We start from the raw sequence: 19881 nt of genomic DNA on the forward strand, positions 1-19881 counted from the left end.
GGATACATGGAAACACCACCACCTGGAAGTTCCCCTCCAAGTCACTCACCATCCTGACTTGGAAATATATTGGCCGTTCCTTCACTGTCGCTGGATCAAAATCCTGGAACTCCCTCCCTAACAGCACTGTGGGTGTACCTACCCTACCTAGACTGCAGCGGTTCAAGAAGGCAGCTCACCACCACCTGCTCAAGGGCGATTAGAGATGGGCAATAAACGCTGGCCTAGCCAGTGACGCCCACATCCCATGGAAGAATAAAAACAAAAACTAGGTTGTGGGTTCCAGGATTTGACTCAGTGATTCTGAGCGAATGGTGATATAGTCCCAAGTCAGGAAGGAGTGTGACCCGGAGGTAGCGTTCCCATCTCCCTGCTGTCCTTGCCCTTCAAAGTGGGGGTGACTCCAATCATGGCTGTGCCTTCAAATTCCTGAGAGTAATTGATGTGGGATTACCTTATGAGGAAAGATTGGTCAGGTGGGGCCTGTACTCATTGGAGTTTAGAAGAATGAGAGGTGATCCTATTGAAACGTATAAGATCCTGAGGGGGCTTGACAGGGTGGATGTGAGGTGTCAGCTGTGGTTCAGTTCATAGCACCCTCGCCTTTGAATCAGAAGGTTGTGGGTTCATGTCCCACTCCCGGAAACCAAGAACTGTGATTGTACTCGAAAGAGTTGCAATCTGTGACTGTTGGTAACTCGAAAGAGTTGACAGGGTGGATGCTGAGAGGACTTTTCTAGAATCTAGAATTAGGGGACACAGTTCAAAAATAAGAGCTCTCCCGTTTAAGAGGACGAGAATTTTTTTTCTCTCAGGGGATGGTGAATCTGTAGAACTCCCTTCCTCGGAGAGCGGTGGAGGCCGGGTCATTGAATATTTTTAAGGCTGAGTTAGATAAATTTTTGATTGACAGGGGAGTCAAGGGTTATGGGGGCGGGGGAGAGGGGTGGGGAGGCAGGAAAGTGGAGTTGAGGCCACAGTCAGATCAGCCATGATCTTATCGAATGGCGGAGCAGGCTTGATGGGCCGAATGGCCTACTCCTGCTATCACTTTATATGTTCGTATGGACCACTACAACCACGAAGAACCCGCTAGCCTGAAGTCTCGCGTTCGCAGCCCTAATTACTGCTGAAAACAGCAACGACTTGAAGATTGGATGTGTGCAGAGGGATACATCGGGGGACTCAAACATGTGGGCAGCCTCTCTGATAGGGCCGGCCAAAGGGTTGCATGGCAACAACCGAGGTAACCACATAATATCAGGGCTGCCTAACCGACAGGGGGGAATGTTGTGGTGGCTTGCTCCGAAAATCAGAAACCCATCCAGGGGTGGGGCAGTGATGAGGAGGCGGGTGGGAGAAAATATTTGAAGGCGGATTTGGCATTGAAACGAATGTGTTCTTGCTGGCAGAGAGGTTGGGGGGGCGGTGGGTGTATTAATGCCACTCTTTGAGCCAGAAGCTAGGTTTCCGTACTTACCTAGTTTGCGCTCCTAGGACCCTTAGTCAGGAAGACTCTCACATTTCACAGCCTCAGGGTGTCTCAGAGTGCTTTACTTTCAATGAAATGCTTTTGAAGTACAGTCACCACTGTAATGTAGGAAACGTGGCAGCCAATTTGTGCACAGCAAGATCCCACAAGCCGCAATGTGACCATGGGTAGACTGTTTCAGTAATTTTTTTTGTTTATAGGACCTGGGCATCGCTGGCTAGGCCAGCATTCATTGCCCCATCCCTAATTGCCCCTTGAGAAGGTGGTGGTGAGCTGCCTTCTTGAACCGCTGCAGCCCCTGTGGTGTAAGTACACCCACAGTGCTGTTAGGGAGGGAGTTCCAGGATTTTGACACAGCGACAGTGAAGGAATGGCCGATATATTGATTGGTTGAGAGGAAAAATATTGGTTGGAACGCCATGGAAAATATCCCTGCTCTTCGTCAAATAGTGCTTGGGTGGTGGGGGGCGGAGTTAATGTCTCAGTCAAAAGAAGCACCTTGGACAGTGCAGCACTCCCTCAGTACTGCACTGCACTGAGATTGTCAGCCTGGAGGGGGTGTGAACATTTCTGGAGTGGGGCTTGAGCCCACAACCTTTTGATTTAATAAACAAGAGCGCTACCCGCTGTGCCAGGGCCGACAACGTCCCGAGCTGGGCCTGAGGCCCACGTGAGGCTGGCGCGATCGTTAGAAGCGAGGGTTTGTCCCAGGCTGTTGTGACGTGTTGAAATTCTCTTTGCAGGAGGACACGGAAGGATCTGCCTACCCAGTAATCACGGGACTGCCTGGGGAACGAGGGCTAGAAGGTGTTCAGGTAAGACCGAGAACTCGCAGTGCCACTCTGACCCGCTGGGCTTGACTTATTTCGGCATTAGCACATGGCCTCCTTTGGCTCTATTAACCCTGCCCCGCCCCAAAATAAAGCCATCAGTCATCAGCCTTGTATTGTGCTTCATTCTACATGTTCCTATTTTAATCTGTTCTGTTCTATGTTTCTTGCCCAACTCAATAGCAGTGCCCTCTCATGGCACAAGTATAATTCACCCAAATGATCATCCCCAATTTTAGAGCCCAGGCAGCAAGTCATAGAGTCATTATAGCACAGAAGGAGGCCATTCGGCCCATTGAGTCCATGCCTGCTCTCTCTAGTCCCATCCGGTCAATCCCCAGTATCCCCCTAGCCCTGCAAGTTTATTTCCCTCAAGTCCCCATTGATTGTCTCTGCTTCCACCACCCTCGTGGGCAGCGAGTTCCAGGTTATTACCACTCGCTGCCTAAAAATGCTCTTCCCCACATCCCCCAAGCCTTAAACTTGTGTCCCACCATCAGCCAATGGGAACAGCTTTTCTTAGTCTGCCTTGTCTAAACCTGTCAGAATTTTGTACCCCTCTATCAAATCTCCCCTCAATCTCCTTTGCCCCAAGGAGAACAACTCCAGCTTCTCCGACCTCACCTTGTAACTAAAATCCCTCACCTCTGGAACCGTTCTGGTAAATCTCCCTCCGCACCCTCACACGGACTCTCGATTCCTTCCTGTAAGGACTGGCGACCGCAACAGAACTCAATACTCTAGTTGTTGGCTAACCAGAGCTTTATAAAAGTTCAGCATAACTCCTGCATTGCTGAAAAAAAGAGGCATTTTTTGTTGAAGCTTTTCATTTTGCACTCATCAGGACAATTCGCAAGAAAATACCTGCGTCGGGGGGTGGGGGGAACAACATATTTATACTGTATGAGCATTTGGGTGTACTGGAAGCTACATATACTAACACACAGGGCCCTGTTCTTTGCAGACAGACAGAACATGTACACACATCGCGCCTGTTTCAGCCAAACAAAATAAGTGACAGCCATTCGTTGGTTCATTCCCCCGGGCAATGTCTTGACCAATCCAAGGCAAGCTGCCTGGTTTAAATTTCAAACAATGCTTGGCAGTTAACTGTCAGTCACCATAGACTGGTGCATTCTCCATGGCAGCCACCTCTACCAGTCAGAGTCCACTTGCCAACCAATCAGCACTCTCTTCTCATACAGTATATAAATATGTTGTTTCCCCCGACGCTGGTATTTTCTTGCGAATTGATCTGATGAGTGCAAGACGAAAAGCTTCAACAAAAAAGTCTCTTTTCTCAGCAATGCTCAAGTTCTGCACTATTAAACGACTGCTCCTTGCTTCTGTACTCAATACCTCTGTTTATGAAGCCCAAGATCCCATATGCTTTGCCAATTACTTTCTCAATATGTGCTGCTGCCTTCAATGATCGATGAAGGTAAGTGTTATGAGCGTAAGAAAACGACGGGTCGGAAGAGGTCAACTTGGCGCATTGAGCCGGCCCTCGGCGCCTTGATGCCTGGAGCTAGAAATCTGGCTAAACCCATTCCACCCCATCCACGCCCCGTGACCCCACGTCTCCGCAGCCATCTGCTCTCCTAGGAGAGGAGGTAAAAAACCCAGGCAGCAACACGAAAACAGGGATTTGTGGGAGCTTGCTGTGTGCAAATTGGCTGCCACGTTTCCTACATGACACCACTGAATGCACTTCATTGGCTGTAAAGCACTTTGGGAATGAGCTGCTGCAGGGAAAGGCGCTATAGAAATGCAAGTCTCCTTCCCCTTTACCTACCCAGCTGGTCGCAGCACCCCCTAGGGCAACCTTTACTGGGACGCCGATCCCCCCATCACCCCCGCCAGCGTCTCTCCATTTCACCTCGTCACCGCTCTGCAGTGTCTGCAAAGAGGCTTCCGCAACTCCAGCAAAAACGGAAAGAGCCTGCATTTACGTAGCGCCTTTCACGATGGCGGGGCTCCCCTAAAGTTTCCTTTGCAGCCGACGAAGCGTCGTTTTTTTTTCCGAAGTGCAGCCGCGCGGAATAGGCAATTGGCGCACAGCAAGATCCCGCAAACAGCAACGCGGTGGAGGGCCGGCGGGGGGGTGGGGGGGGGGGGGATCTGTTTCCGTGACGGCGGGCCGAGGGAGAGATCTCGGTTAAGAACGCTTGGGCGTAACTCCCGCCGCCGCCCCACCGCCCGACTGACGGGGCGGCGCTCCCTCAGTACGTCACTCGAGCGTCAGCCTGGATTTTGCGGTTTAAGCCTTTTGGAGTGGGACTCAAAAACCCACAGCTGATCCTGACTCAGAGGTGAGAGTGCTACCCACTGAACCGCTGCTGACACAGTTTGTGGTTTTCTATTTTTGGATGCGGACGTTCGAAAGCTCATTTCCAGGGTTTAACTCTGAGCTCGCTAATCTCCACATCCTGAACACTCTGCATTAATTTGGGAGACCTGGATGCGACCCCAGTATGGTGTGCCCTGATGTGTACAATTAATCCGTGCCCAAACTCCGTCGGCTCATCAGATTTTTAAACTTTTCCATCAGCCTCCAGCCAGGCTGCGCTCGGTCTGTAAACCCTCCATTTTGAGGTTATTACCCTTACTTTTCAAATCCCTCCCGTGCGCCATCCCTCCCCTATCTCTGTAACCTCCTCCAGACCTACACCCCACTGAAATCTCACCGCCGGGCTTTGAAATAATGGAAGAAATTAGTGGGGGGGTTTTTTTTTTCCAGAGCTCCAGATACACTGACGCCATATCCAAGGTTCAAGGCGGAGGGGTTTACGGTCCTCGGAGTAATTAGTGTAAATCACTAGTTAACCTGCAGTGGGGAGGATAAGGCTTCACGGCAGATTGGTTCATTTCGCAAAAAGCCGTCCAATTGCGTTCGTCGCTGCCCGCCCTCTCGGGTAGACGCACGCTGACGCTCGAGTGAAGTACCGAGGGAGTGCCGCACTGTCGGCGGTGCCACCTTCCGGATGAGGAAGCTACGCCGAGACCCCTGGGCAGGATTTTACACTCCCCCCCTCCCCCGGCCAGCGGGTTTGCAGGGCTGGAAGTGATTGAAGCTTAGGCCTTTGCCTCAGCTGAAGCCCTTTAGTGGCCAATTATTGACAACTGAAGGGCCATTTCCCGCCCAGCCTCAATTTTCAAGCTGGTGGGGGGTGGGGGATGGGGGGGTGGGGGGTGGTGGGGTGTTTGGGGGCAGGGTGCAAGCCCCAAATGTAACTGTGTTCAGCTCTTGGTGAAGTGGGGGGGCACCTCCATCCAGGGCCTCCTTTTAACATTGGCCCTCACCCCTTCCCCCAACGCCCCACCCACCCCAGAAGGTCTAGCCCCAGAAACTCTTCCCTCCTCCCCCGGCCTCTCCGCCAACACCCCGACTCCTGTCCACCCACCCCGCCTGGGCCTCGCCTCCCCTCCCCGCCCTCAGACACCCAAAAAGTACCCGGTCCTGGAATCCCGGGATTTAGGCTCCGGGGGATTTGCTTTCACCACAACGCCCCCCTCCCTCCCCCACCAGCCCGCCAGCCCTGTCCGCTGTAGCTCCTGGCGCTGCAGGGGACTTGGGGGGGCTTCCGGCCAATCGGATTGCCCAGCTGCTTTCTGAGGCAGGACTTCCTCCCGAGTGAGGGGCAGTAGCCCCGCCCCCAGCCAGTTAACATGGCGGAGTGTTGAATGGCCGCGCGGCGGACAGTGACGGCTGGGATGTGCTCTCCGCCAGCTCCTTGTATAGTGGGAAGGGAAACCCCACCTTCCTAAAGACCCCTAGCCCCTGGCTGCCCTCTCAGGGGGATGTCAAAGATCCCCCCCTCCCCTGGCACCATTTTGAAGAAGAGCGGAGGTCGGCGGGGCGGGGGAGGGGGGAGGGTACATTGTTGGCGGAGGTAGTTATGCCCAAGTGTTCCGGACCAAAAAAAATCGCTCCCTCCACTTGTCATCACGAAAACAGAGCTCCTGGCCCCCTCCACACCGCACTGGTGTTTGTGGGATCTTGCTGTGCGCCGATTGCATTTTCTGCACGGCGAAAGCGGCCGCGCTGCAAAAAAAAAATGCTTCGTTGGCCGCAAAGAGCTTTTGGGGGGGGGAGCCCTGCGATCGTGAAAGGCGCTACATAAATGCAGGTCCTTTCTGCTTTCGCCGGAGCTGCAGAAACTTCTTTGCACCGCAGAGCGCTGACGTTGCCCTGGGGGGTGCGGGGGGGGGAGGCGGTGCTGCCACCAGCTGGGTGGGGAAGGGGAGGAGACTTGTGTTCCTATAGCGCCTTTCCCTGCATCGGCTCATTCCCAAAGAATGTCGCAGGCAAAGAAGTGCACTCGGCGAGGTCGCGTCGGAAACGCGTGCAGCCAATTTGCGCACAGCAAGCTCCCACAAGCAACGAGGTGACGGTGAGCAGATTTACCGATGTTGGTTAAAGAATGAATCGCGGTTGCATGTCACCTGGGAGAATCCCACCCCCTGCTCCTCTTCCAGTCGTATCATTTGTCAGGTCCAACTGTAATTCTTCTGTCCCTCTTTAAGTCTTTCATGGCGGGGGGGTGGTGGTGGGCTTCACTGGCATGTCCAGCATTTGTAGCCCATCCTGAATTGCCCTCGAACTGAGTGGCTCGCTCGGCCTTACAAGAGTCAACCACATTGCTGCGAGGACGCAGATGTCTTTCCTGAAGGGGGAGGGTGGTAATGGGACAGGAGCTTGAGAAAAGAAGGCTGCCAACTAACCCAAGGCTGTTGGGCCCGAGGTTAAGGCCTGAGGCTGTGAAGGACTGAATGTGGCCACCCACCTAAGAAGCTGCGCCTGGGCCCGGTCTCTTCCCTCCCTTTTCACAACTTACCTCGGTGGAGCTTGAGCCCGAAGGTTACTCGCCCAGGCTCGCCACCCCACCGGACCCCCCGGGGTAGGCCTCGAGGGGTGGAACTCAGCCCTGCTCGCTGAAGAAAAGGAGGGGGAAAGGGGGGCGGGGGGGAAATAAACGAGTAAAAGAATCATACCCCACGGGGTTATCGACAGGGAAGATGAGCTTTGTTCTGTGACGTTAAATAGATTGGCTTTCAGATGAAGGCTTGAGGCCTACGCCGCTCGTCGCTGGATTTAATCCTGCTGCTTTCCGTTAAAAGCTGTGGCGAGGATTAAACCGACATCCCCTGCAAATGGGCAATTCATTTCCAGACATGGATGATGATGGGACGGAAAGAATTTCAGCTGTTTTTGAAGAAAGACAAATGGCCTTTAAGTGGTTTGTAACGCTGGTGTTTCCTGTACTTCTTTTCTACAGGGGATCCCAGGAGTACCCGGTCTACCTGGAGTTCCTGGGCTGAAGGTAAGGGGGATCGCCCATCCAGTCACAGGGCTGCGTGGCTCGGCTTCCTGAATCGGGGCTTTGGTTAATGCCTCCTGATCTACTTTTGCCCCATTAAGGTCCATGTGCCCCGTCGGGGTGACTGAGCATCAACTGGGGAGGGGACCTGAACTCTGGCGGTCAGGGCCCCCAGCTGCAGTGCTTGGTGAAAAAGGAAGCTGGGTAGGCTAGAACATGCATTGATACAACGCCTTTCACAACCTCAGGATGCTCCAAAGCATCTTACAGCCAATGACGTACTTTTGAGTTGCTGTCCGCTGTTGTAATGTAGGAAAGTAGCAGCTAATTTGAAACCGTGAGGGTTGTGCAAGCTGCAATGAGATGAATGACCAGATAGTCTGTATTTAGTGATGGCTGTGGGATTAATGTTGGCCAGGGCACCCCTGTACCTCTTGCAAGTAGAGCTGTGGGATCTTTACATCCACCTGACAGGACTTGGTTTAACATCTCACCCGAATAACAGTGTAGATCCAAGTGGAACTTGAGCCCACGGCTTGGAGATGGGAATACTATCACTAAGGGGGAGTTTGGTTTAGTTAGATTGGCCAGGAACATATCCTCCCCCTCACCTACATCTACCAACTAGAAGGGGTCACCTGCATTACTGGGACCGGACCAAGATGGAGCTGAGGGTCCTGAGGGTGGGTTTTTAGTGATTTATCCCTCGTCCCACCGGACAGTTAGGCGTGGGTTCAGTATTACGCAATCTGCCGCCCGCCCCAACCAGTGGTTTGAGACCGAAAAGCTGGGGGGAGCCACAGAGTCGGGCACACTAATCTCTCAGTTCCCCGCGCTGATCTGCCCGCCTTTCTTGATCGAGGGCCCTGCCCAAGAAACTAACGGGTAAAACCTGTCCCTCTGCCTCGAATTTGACGTGTGGACAGCCAGTGATTATCCACCCAGTCCTGGGAAGGGATGTTCCACATCAGCGGCACCCGGCAGCCTTTAAGAAACTTGGCCTCCAAAATCAAAACCATTTTTAATAGTTGCCAACTGCTTGCGTAAGTAGTTAATACAGAACTGATGAGAGCGGCCACACCTTAACCCCAGCGCTAAACAGAACAAAATTTATCCCGGTCAACTGTTCAGTGTTTGTTAAAGGGAGTGTCTGGAACAAGGGGCATAACAATGAAACTCGAGCCAGGCTGCCCAGGACTGGGGTCAGGAAGCCCGTCTTCACACAGCGAGGAACCTGGGATTCTCTCCTCCGGGAAAGCTGTTCTGCTGGCGGCCGGGTCCAAATTTTAGCACTGGGATTGCCAGATATCTGCTCGGCCAAGGTTTTGAAGGGTACGGAACTGAAGCAGGGAGAGGGTTTGAGATACAGATCAGACATAGTCTGTGGCAATCCCTCACTTACCGATGCAGTTACCTTCCTGGAAAGTGCAACTTCAAGTGAAGCAACGTGAAGTGAATCCGGTTTTCCCATCAAATCCAGTGTAAAACCGTGGATTGATTTTGCAGGATCTTCCTCATCACAACAAAACATGATAACATTATCTCCTGTACGTTGAAATACTTCACGTTCCCATATTCATACCTCACATGAAAGAAAAGAACTTTGATAATATTAAAGAATTATGCTCATCTATTGACCTGCCTCTCGTCCACCAACCCTCCCGCTCCCGCCTCTCCCGCTCCCGCCTCTCCCGCTCCCTCTCCTGCCTCTCCCACTCCCGCCTCTCCCTCTCCCCGCCTCTCCCGCTCCCGCCTCTCCCGCCTCTCCCGCTCCCGCCTCTCCCGCTCCCGCTCCCGCCTCTCCCGCTCCCCACCGCTCCCGCCTCTCCCGCTCCCCACCGCTCCCGCCTCTCCCGCTCCCGCTCCCGCCTCTCCCGCTCCCCACCGCTCCCGCCTCTCCCGCTCCCCACCGCTCCCGCCTCTCCCGCTCCCGCCTCTCCCACTCCCGCTCCCGCCTCTCCGCTCCCGCCTCTCCCACTCCCGCCACTGCCCCTCCCCACCTCTCCCGCTCCCGCCTCTCCCCCTCCCCACCTCTCCCGCTCCCGCCTCTCCCCCATCCCGCCTCTCCCACTCCCGCCTCTCCCACTCCCGCCTCTCCCACTCCCGCCTCTCCCACTCCCGCCACTCCCCCTCCCCACCTCTCCCACTCCCGCCACTCCCCCTCCCCACCTCTCCCGCTCCCGCCTCTCCCCCTCCCCACCTCTCCCGCTCCCGCCTCTCCCACTCCCGCCTCTCCCACTCCCGCCTCTCCCACTCCCCGCCTCTCCCGCTCCCGCCTCTCCCGCTCCCGCCTCTCCCGCTCCCGACTCTCCCACTCCCGCCTCTCCCGCTCCCGCTCCCCGCCTCTCCCGCTCCCGCCTCTCCCTCTCCCCACCTCTCCCGCTCCCGCCTCTCCCGCCTCTCCCGCTCCCGCCTCTCCCACTCCCGCCTCTCCCGCTCCCGACTCTCCCGCTCCCGCCTCTCCCGCTCCCGCCTCTCCCGCTCCCCGCCTCTCCCGCTCCCCGTCTCTCCCGCTCCCGCCTCACCCGCTCCCACCTCCCCCACTCCCGCCTCTCCCGCTCCCGCCTCTCCCACTCCCGCCTCTCCCGCTCCCCACCTCTCCCGCTCCCCACCTCTCCCGCTCCCCGTCTCTCCCGCTCCCGCCTCTCCCACTCCCGCCTCTCCCACTCCCCATCTCTCCCGCTCCCGCCTCTCCCACTCCCGGCTCTCCCACTCCCGCCTCTCCCTCTCCCCGTCTCTCCCGCTCCCCACCTCTCCCACTCCCGCTCTCCCACTCCCACCTCTCCCACTCCCTGTCTCTCCCGCTCCCGCCTCTCCCACTCCCGGCTCTCCCACTCCCGCCTCTCCCTCTCCCCGTCTCTCCAGCTCCCCACCTCTCCCACTCCCCGTCTCTCCCGCTCCCGCCTCTCCCACTCCCGCCTCTCCCACTCCCGCCTCTCCCGCTCCCCACCTCTCCCACTCCCGCCTCTCCCGCCTCTCCCTCTCCCGCCTCTCCCACTCCCTCCCGCTCCCGCCTCTCCTGCTCCCGCCTTCCCGCTCCCTCCCGCTCCCGTCTCTCCCGCCTCTCCCTCTCCCGCCTCTCCCACTCCCTCCCGCTCCCGCTCTCTCCCGCTCTCTCCCGCTCCCGCCTGTCCCGCTCCCGCCTCTCCCGCTCCCTCCTCTCCCGCCTCTCCCGCTCCCCACCTCTCCCGCTCCCGCCTCTCCCGCTCCCTCCTCTCCCGCTCCCGCCTCTCCTGCTCCCGCCTCTCCCGCTCCCCGCCTCTCCCGCTCCCTCCTCTCCCGCTCCCGCCTCTCCCGCTCCCGCCTCTCCCGCTCCCACCTCTCCCGCTCCCGCCTCTCCCGCTCCCGCCTCTCCCACTCCTGCCTCTCCCGCTCCCCGCCTCTCCCGCTCCCTCCTCTCCCGCTCCCCGCCTCTCCCGCTCCCCGCCTCTCCCGCTCCCCGCCTCTCCCGCTCCCGCTCCCCGCCTCTCCCGCTCCCCGCCTCTCCCGCCTCTCCCGCTCCCGCTCCCCGCCTCTCCCGATCCCCGCTTCTCCCGCTCCTTGCCTCTCCCGCTCCCGCCTCTCCCCCTCCCCACCTCTCCCGCTCCCGCCTCTCCCGCTCCCTGCCTCTCCCGCTCCCTGCCTCTCCCACTCCCGCTCCCCACCTCTCCTGCTCCCCGCCTCTCCCGCTCCCTCCTCTCCCACTCCCGCCTCTCCCGCTCCCGCCTCTCCCGCTCCCTCCTCTCCCGCTCCCTCCTCTCCCGCTCCCACCTCTCCTGCTCCCACCTCTCCTGCTCCCGCTGCTCCCGCTCCCTCCTCTCCCGCTCCCCGCCTCTCCTGCTCCCCGCCTCTCCTGCTCCCGCCTCTCCCTCTCCCCGTCCCTCCCTCTCTCCGCCTCTCCCACTGGCCGCCTCTCCCGCCCAGCGGCTCTCTCACTCGCTGCCTCTCTCGCTCTCTGACCCTCCCAGTTGCCACACATCCTGCTCCCTGACCCTTCTCTAGCCAAATCTCCACCCACCCCCAACTTTCCTGTGTGCTGCTTCCCTCTCCTGAACCCTCGCCATGAGCAGGGCTTCAGGAGATGAGCGGCGAGAGGCAGCGGGAGCAGCGTTAGAGTGAGAGCAGCTGCGAGTTGTAGGGTTGTGGCGGCTCTCCACAATCTGGAAAGGCAACGAGAGGGAGGGCTGGAAGAGGGAGGGTTAGCAAGCAGGACAGGCCACTCTAAAATGGTGCTGAGAGGCAGTAACAATGAGGGTTGGCGAGAGAGGCAGCAACGGGGATGACCAGCAGGGAGGAAGAGAGGGAAGATCGGCGGTGAAAGGGAGGGTCGATGAGAGGGAGGGTTGACAGTGACCTGGAAGGTTGGTGAGAGGGAGGGACAGGGAGCGGGTCAGGGTTAGAGTTAGGGCATCAATTGGGCCATGTGACCCTATGCCAGACGCGAAACACGGTTAAAATGAAACTGCCAAAGCCATACATGAATACAGGTCCCGGTAAGTGACCGACATTAAAGCAGAACGACTTTAAAACAAGGCAACTTCAAACTGAATGGCGGAACCAGTTTAAGGGGTTGAATGAGCTGCTCTTGTATCTAATGCCCTTTTTTTTTTTCCTTCCTCAATAGGGTGACCCTGGAGTCCGAGGAGAACAAGTGAGTGCTGACTGAGATCTCCGTCTGTGTTTGGCAGCAAAGTGTTGTCTCCCTGCATTATCCTGCTGGTCATTCACAGGGGCTCCCACTGATAAAGCGGAGGCGTCTTCGATCCGGCCATGTCATTGGGTCTGCTGCCTCTCCTCCTCACTGCCCATCACCCCCATGGTGATGGAGGGGTGGGGGGGACATATATCAAGTTGAGGTGGCGGCTGCTATTTTGACCCGTCAGCCTGCTTGGGTCTCTGTCATCAGCTGAGCATTAGCATAATGAGCAAGGCTCTTCAGCTGATTGCATTACACCTACGTGGCTGAGCTCCTTCAGGCATCTCCCCGTCGCTGTCTATTAACTGTGCAATGCTGCTCATGGGGAGACACTGAAACTAAAGGCTTGTATAGGTGACAAAGAGACATAGACAGATTAAGCGAGTGGGCAAAAGTGTGGCAGATGGAGTTCTCTGCGGGGAAATGCGAAGTCCTCCACTTTGGATGTGAGAGGGACGAACAGGAATGTTTCTCTCATGGTGAGAGACTAGGAATTGAGTGTGCACGCGTACACATCACCAACGGCTAGTGGATGGGCGCATAAGTGAATGGAAGATTGGCCTTCACCTGGAGGGAGCTGGGGTACACGAGAAAGGAAGCGATGTTTCCGTTGTACCGAGCCTTGGTCAGGCTACTTTCAGAGTTCTTGAATCTTGCTGAAGGGCAGACGTTTTGTCAAAGGACAAACTCAGGAATGGCAAATTTCAGACAGTCACAATAATTTATATTTTTCCCTCCTGTGGTATAAATTGTTGTGACTGTTTGAAATTTGCCATTCTTCTGTTTGGCCTGACGAGTGCAAGATGAAAAACTTTGACAAGATGTCTCCCTTTCAGTGAGGTTCAGTTGCAGGACCGGTATATTGCCATTGGCTGGTGCACACTGCAGATTGACCAGGGTGATACCAGAGCTTAAAAGAGTTAAATTACTCATTAAAAAGGTTGTATAAACTCGGTTTGTATCCTCTCGCATTTAGAAGGTTGATTGGTGATCCAGTTGAGGTGTTTAAAATGATTACAAAGGGCATTTAGAGAGAACTTTGCACTTTTCAAGACTGACATCGGTAGATTTTTGTTAGCTAAGTGAATAAAGGGATATGGAACCAAGACAGGTCAGTGGGGTTGAGATGCACAACAGCCATGAATGAATAGAATGATAGAACAGGCTCAAGGGACTTGTGATAGAGACTAGAGCTGTGGGTCACTGTTTGAAAGTAAAGGGTCACCCATTTAAGACGGAGATGAGGAAAATTTTTCCTCTCCGGGGTTGTGAGACTTTGGACCGGTTGTGAGACTTTGGACCTCTCTTCCTCAAAAGGTGGTTGAGGCAGAGCCTTTGAATATTTCTAAGGCAAAGGTGGATAGATTCTGGATTAACAAGGAGGTGGAAGGTGAATTGGGGGTCGGCAGGAATGCGGGGTTGAGGTTACAATCAGATCAGCCACGACCTTGTTGAATGGCGGAGCAGGTTTGAGGGGCCGAGTGGCCTACTCCTGCTCCTAATTCACGTGTTTGTATATCCATTTACAGTCATGTACATTTGTAACTTCAATTTCCTATATTTTTTTTTCAGGGATTTCAGGGACCTCAAGGATATCCAGGAGAATCTGGGTTAATAGGACCCCCTGGTCCACAGGTGAGAGAATGGAGTCACAGCTGAGCAACAAAACAGCGCTGGCAATACGAAAGCATATGCCCACCACGTTTCTGAATCATCTCCACTCCCGTAGTTGCATGTATAAACTTGCCTCAGATAGTTGAGTTCATTTGGACTCCCAGTCAGTTGGAGGGTCTGGTGGGTTGGTGGGAGAAAAAATGAGTCCAAATGAACCCTTACTTGAGTGTGCATGTAGCTATCCTCTGGAGAATTGGTGGTGGAGTTTGCGAAGTTGATGACACCTCTTAGGATTTTTTATTCATTCACAGGATGTGGGTGTCACTGGCTGGGCCAGCATTTATTGCCCATTCCTAATTGCCCTTGAGAAGGTGGTGGTGAGCTGCCTCCTTGAACCGCTGCAGTCCCTGTGGTGTAGGTACACCCACAGTGCTGTTAGGGAGGGAGTCCCAGGATTTTGACCCAGCGACAGTGAAGGAACAGCGATATATTCCCAAGTCAGGATGGTGAGTGACTTGAGGGGGAACTTCCAGGTGGTGGTGTTCCCATGTGTCTGCTGCCCTTGTCCTTCTAGATGGTAGAGGTTGTGGGTTTGGAAGGTGCTGTCGAAGGAGCCTTGGTGAATTCCTGCAGTGCACCTTGTAGATGGATATGGATTTTAATTTGCGCATTCCCACTTTGGTCAGTCTGAGCTGCTTGGGATGGAGAAGTTTGTCAAAGTCTTTGATCTGCAGCAGTCTGGTGTGACGGGTTCCCTGCACTTTACAGAATGCACTCCATTTTCAACCCATCTGTTTCCAATGGACCCTTCAGCGGTGATAGTTTAGTCTGACTGCAGTGTGAAATTTTACACAGGGTTTATTGTACTACTCCCAACGAATAGGCGGAGGTCAAAAAAAACCCAAAGACTTGCATTTATACAATGGCTGTCATGACCACAGAATCCCAAAGCACGTTTCAGCAAATGAAGGGCTTTTGAAATGTAGTCACTGTTGTAATGTCAGGAACGCGGCAGCCAATTCGCGCACAGCAAGATCCCACAAGCAGCAATGTGACAACGATCAGATAATCTATGTTTGTCATGCTGATGGAGGGATAAATATTGGCCAGGACACCAGGGAGAACTCCCCTCCCCCTCTTCAAATAGGGCACTGGGATCTTTAATGTCCACCCAAGTGGGCAGATGAGGCCTTGGTTTAATGTCTCAGCTGAAAGACGGCACCTCTGACACTGCAGCACTCCCTCAGTACTGACACTGGAGCGACAGGCTAGATGTTGACCTCAAACCTGGAGTGGAGCTTCTAGCTGTAAGGTAAGAGTGTCACTCACTGAGCTACAGCTGGCACCTAAAGCACGCACTAAAACAAGGCATGGGCACTTGTTAGATCTAGTTTAGGATCTTCTTACGTCATTTTCAGGTTGGCAAAATGTGAGGACTGGAGTGCCACAGGGGCCATTGCTGGGACTTCAACTAGATACCCATAGCATGGTAGCCAAAATTGCTGATGACACAAAGATAGGTAGGAAAGTAAGTTGTGAAGAGGACATAAGGAGTCTGCAAAGGGGTATAGACAGGTTAAGTGAGTGGGCAGAAATTTGACAGATGGAGCATAATGTGGGAAAATGTGAACTTGTCCTCTTTGACCGGAAGAATAGAAAAGCAGCATGTTATTTAAATAGAAAGAGACTGCAGAACTCTGTGGTACAGAGGGACCTGGGTGTCCTGGTACATGAATCACAGAAAGTTGGTATGCAGATGCAGCAAGTAGTTAGGAAGGCAAATGGAATGTTACCGTTTATTGCAAAGGGGGAATGGAATATAAAAGCAGGGAGGTTATGCTTCAGTTGTACAGGGCATTGGTGAGACCACATCTGGAGCATTGTGTACAGTTTTAGTCTCCTTATTTAAGAAAGGATATAAATGCATTGGAGGCAGTTCAGATGAGGTTTACTTGTTTGGTACCTGGGATGGGAGTGTTTTGTTATGAAGAGAGGTAGGACAGGCTGGGCCTGTATCCATTGGAGTTTAGGAGAATGAGAGGTGATCTTATTGAAACATATAAGATTCAGAGGGGACTTGATAGGGTGGATGCTGAAAGGATGTTTCCCCTCATGGGAGAGACTAGAACTAGGTGACACAGTTTAAAAATAAGGGACCCCTCATTTAAGATGAGGAGGAATTTTTTTCTCTGAGGGTCATGAGTCTTTGGAGCTCTCTTCCCCAGAGGGCAGTTGAGACAGAGGCATTGAATATTTTTAAGGCTGAGGTAGATAAATTCTTGACTAACAAGGGATTCAAAGGTTATCAGTGGGGGGGGTGGGTATGAGTGTGGAGCTGAGGCCACATTCAGATCAGCCAATCAGATCTTGGGGGGGGGCAGGCTTGAGGGGCTGAATGGCCTACTCCTGCCCCTAATCCGTGCGTTCGTACCATTGCCTTTCATTCTGCAATCTTGCCCATTTTCCATTCATTTCGTGAGGGGTGTCACTTCCGCGAAGAGGCGTTTGGGTTCACCATTTTTACTCGCAACCATGGCGACGGGCCGGAAAAATTAAATGTCAACATCACGTCACTTGGACTTAATGTTCAGGGTGAGAAGTGCTTCACAGCTCTTCCAGGTTTCGGGAAAATTTGCCAAATCCCTCTTTTTTTTAATATATATATATATATATATATGTATATATATTGGTAAAGATGTGAGACCCCTTTAACAACTGCCTGACTCAAGTTGACCAAGTGAGGATGTTGATGCGATCGCAGAATAGACTCTGGACAAAGAAGGTCTTTGGGCCCGATGAACCAGGACACTGACCCTGCTGTCTTCCTGTTACTGCAGCTTGGCAGTGCCCGGGCCCCAGTCATCCTTCCTCTGACAACCTGTTCCAGCTGTCGTTATAATATCTTCCAGCTGTTGAAACAAGAATGATGCAAGTGGAAGAAGCCTTTCTCAAAAGAAAATTCTTTCAAGGTTTCCAAGCTAGGATGTTGACCTCACACCGCTTCTGAGGAATGGTTGCTGTGGTTTCTCTATATTTTTCTCTGTGTGTGTGTGTGTGTGTGTGTGTGTGTGGAGGTGCAGTTACAATCCTGGGCTCCCGTCAGGATGTGTTAAAACCAAATGAGTCATAAGGTTTATCATCGGATTTTATAACCTCCAGAGAAACTGATGGTCAGAGATGCAGCTGACTAACCTGCGCGTTCCTGTGTTAGCTGGAGTTGGTATAAGGCCACTTAAGCCTACGAGAAGCCACATTCTCCAGTCAATCTTATTTTTCAAGCATTAGAGCCCAGCAGCACAAATGTAGGCCATTTGGCCCATCGTGCCTGTGCCGGCACTTAGTCCCGCCTTGCTGTTCTTCCCTCACACCCCTGCCTCTGTTTCTCTTTCGAGCATATGTTCCCTTTTGCAAGTCACAATCGAACTGCCTTTTCAGGCAGTGCATTGCCGATCACATCATTTTGAAGACGTTGGTCAAATCTCCCTTTAGCTGTCTCTGCTCCAACAAGAACACCCCCTGCTTCTCCAGTCTGTCCGCATTAACTTAAGCCGCTCGTCCTTGGTGCTATCGTGTTGAGTGCTCTCCGCACCCCCTTACTAACCCGCAGAGCCTTGTGTGCTTACCGACAACTCCACAAAATGTACCATTGCTCCTGGCCCGGTCGGAGGACAGGTTAAATCTTCTGATGGACAAGGAGTTTTTCTCTACCATGAACGACCCCCCTGCAACTGGTCAGAGGGATCCTCATGGGTGGAAATGACTGGTGCATCTGCCCAAAATTAGTGCTTTGAGCCTCCAGGGAATAAGCAAGTGATAAGGTTACCCAGAAGGATCAGGTAGAGGAGAGACTGGTGGGCAGGAGCTGGCCTAAGTACATGGAATTAGGAACATGGGAGCAGGAGTAGGCCATTCGGCCCATCGATCCTGCTCTGCAATTCGAACTGATCATCCACCTCTCCTCCATTTTCCCCCGCTATCCCTATATCCCTTGATGTCATTGTAATGTTTAAGGCTGGAGGATGGTTTATATTTTTGCCGTGATGGTGGGATCACTATTTTTAAGAAATTGTGAGACAGCAGAGGAGAAATTGCAAGTCATTGATCAAGGGGACATATATCTGAATGGAGGACTTGCAGGGCTCAGTCTGACGATTAGGATTTAAACCCCTTGGCGATGGTTGGTAACTATTTAGTAATTCTTATAGTTGGACCTTGGCTAGTCCAAGGTGGAGTTTTGATTATGTTTTATAACTCCTTTTGCTTAAGTGTCCAGATGGAACCCTATCAGTCTACAGCACAGATTAAGCAATATACAATGAAAAGGAAGAAAGACTTGCATTTCTATAGCACCTTTCACGATCTCAGGACATCGCAAATCGCTTTACAGCCAATGGCGTACTTTTCAAAGTGCAGTCACTGTTGTAACGTAGGATTCGCGGCAGCCAATTTGTGCACAGCAAGCTCCCACAAACAGGATTGTGGTAATGATCAGATAATCTGTTCTAAAGGTGTTGGTTGAGGGATGCATGCTAGCCAGGATATGGTGGACAACCCACCTCCTGTTCTCCGAAATAGTTCCATGGGCGTCCTTCGTATCCACCTGAGAGGGCAAAAGGGGCCTCAGTTAAATGTCTCATCTAAAAGACCCCCGGCAGTGTAGCACTGCTCTAGCGCTGTCCGTCTCAGCTAAAAGACGTTACCTCCCAACAGTACGGCACTTTCCCCAGCACTGAGTGGGGAGTTTCAGCCGAGATGGTGGCTGAGAGGCTTCTGGTCTAGAGAGCTCCCCACTGATCAATGGCCGATGCCAGAGCCACTGGTTTGTCTTATCAGAGCTGCAGATGTGGCTTTTCATCTATTCTAACCCTTGTGTTTTCTGTCTTAGGGTCCAAAAGGTTCCCGGGGAGATTCAGGCATGAAGGTAAGGATATTCGAATGTTCCTCACAGCTGTAATGTAGAATGGAGGCAGCTCAAAGGGCCAATGACCAGCACTGCATTGAGGGGTTTCAACACTTAAAGAAAGACTTGAATTTATGTAGCGCCTTTCACAGCCTCCGGACCCTCCAAAGTCCTTCACAGCCGATTAAGTACTTTTTTTTTGGAGTGTAGTCACTGTTATAATGTAGGAAATGTGTCAGCTAGCTTGCGCACAGCAAGCTCCCACAAATAGCAGATGACTTGTTTTAGTGATGTTGATTGAGGGATAAATATTGGCCCAGGACACCCGCCTCTCTCTCCCCCCCCCTGCTCTTCTTCGAGATAGCCTACCTGAGAGGGCAGACGGGGCCTCAGTTTAACGTTTCACCTGGGCGATGGCACCTCTGGCAGTGCAGCACTCCCTCAGTACTGCACAGGAGTGTCGGCCTGGATTTTGTGCTGACATCTCCAGAGTGGCATTTGAACCCGCGACCTCCTGACTCTGGGGCGTGAGTGCTACCCACTGAGCCGGAACGGCCGACGAGGCGTTCTTGCGTTGCAATCGATTGAAACAATGCCATTGTGGGTAGTCTCCATGTCCTCCTGACTGAAGAGTGTTTCCAGAGGGTTTAAGTCCTAAAGAAGAGTAGATGTTCCTGCAATATCACTTTCCTTTCATTGGAGAGAGCTCTATTGAAATTCTGAGCGGACACCAGTAGGGTGTTGCGTCTAACTCAAGCAGCCATTTTATAATGATATGCTTCGTTTCTCCTCCTTTGTTAAAATTTAATCGTAAACCAGAACTGATGGTAGAATAAAAGGTGCAAGTTTTTAACCCACCATGTGGGAAAAGACAGCACATTTATTGTGCACGAAGAGGAACAAACTCCAACTGTTGTTCCTCGCTTGTTTACAAAGCTGGGCCTTACACATTTTTACCCCGCTGTCATCTAGATATTCCATGAACCTGTGGTGAGCGACACAGAGACTCGCTGCTTTATTAGGAACCCCTGAATAGCTGGTGGTTGGGA

The 19881-nt window shown here is 53.2% G+C and overlaps 1 protein-coding gene across 1 annotated transcript in view; it reads left to right on the top strand.

The window, feature by feature from the left end:
• The window catches only part of LOC144673056 (uncharacterized), a gene marked incomplete at its 5' end in the record, with an annotated part of 72908 nt that overhangs the window by 14330 nt on the left and 38697 nt on the right, over positions 1–19881 (top strand). Inside the window, 5 exons of the mRNA XM_078535053.1 lie at positions 2236–2307; positions 7602–7646; positions 12247–12273; positions 13891–13953; positions 18818–18853. Of these exons, the coding sequence (XP_078391179.1) occupies positions 2236–2307; positions 7602–7646; positions 12247–12273; positions 13891–13953; positions 18818–18853 (243 nt within the window). The remainder of the gene's footprint in view (positions 1–2235; positions 2308–7601; positions 7647–12246; positions 12274–13890; positions 13954–18817; positions 18854–19881) is intronic.

The sequence above is a fragment of the Cetorhinus maximus genome, unplaced genomic scaffold (genome assembly GCF_964194155.1).
Source record: "Cetorhinus maximus unplaced genomic scaffold, sCetMax3.hap1.1 HAP1_SCAFFOLD_225, whole genome shotgun sequence".
Lineage (NCBI taxonomy): Eukaryota > Metazoa > Chordata > Chondrichthyes > Lamniformes > Cetorhinidae > Cetorhinus > Cetorhinus maximus.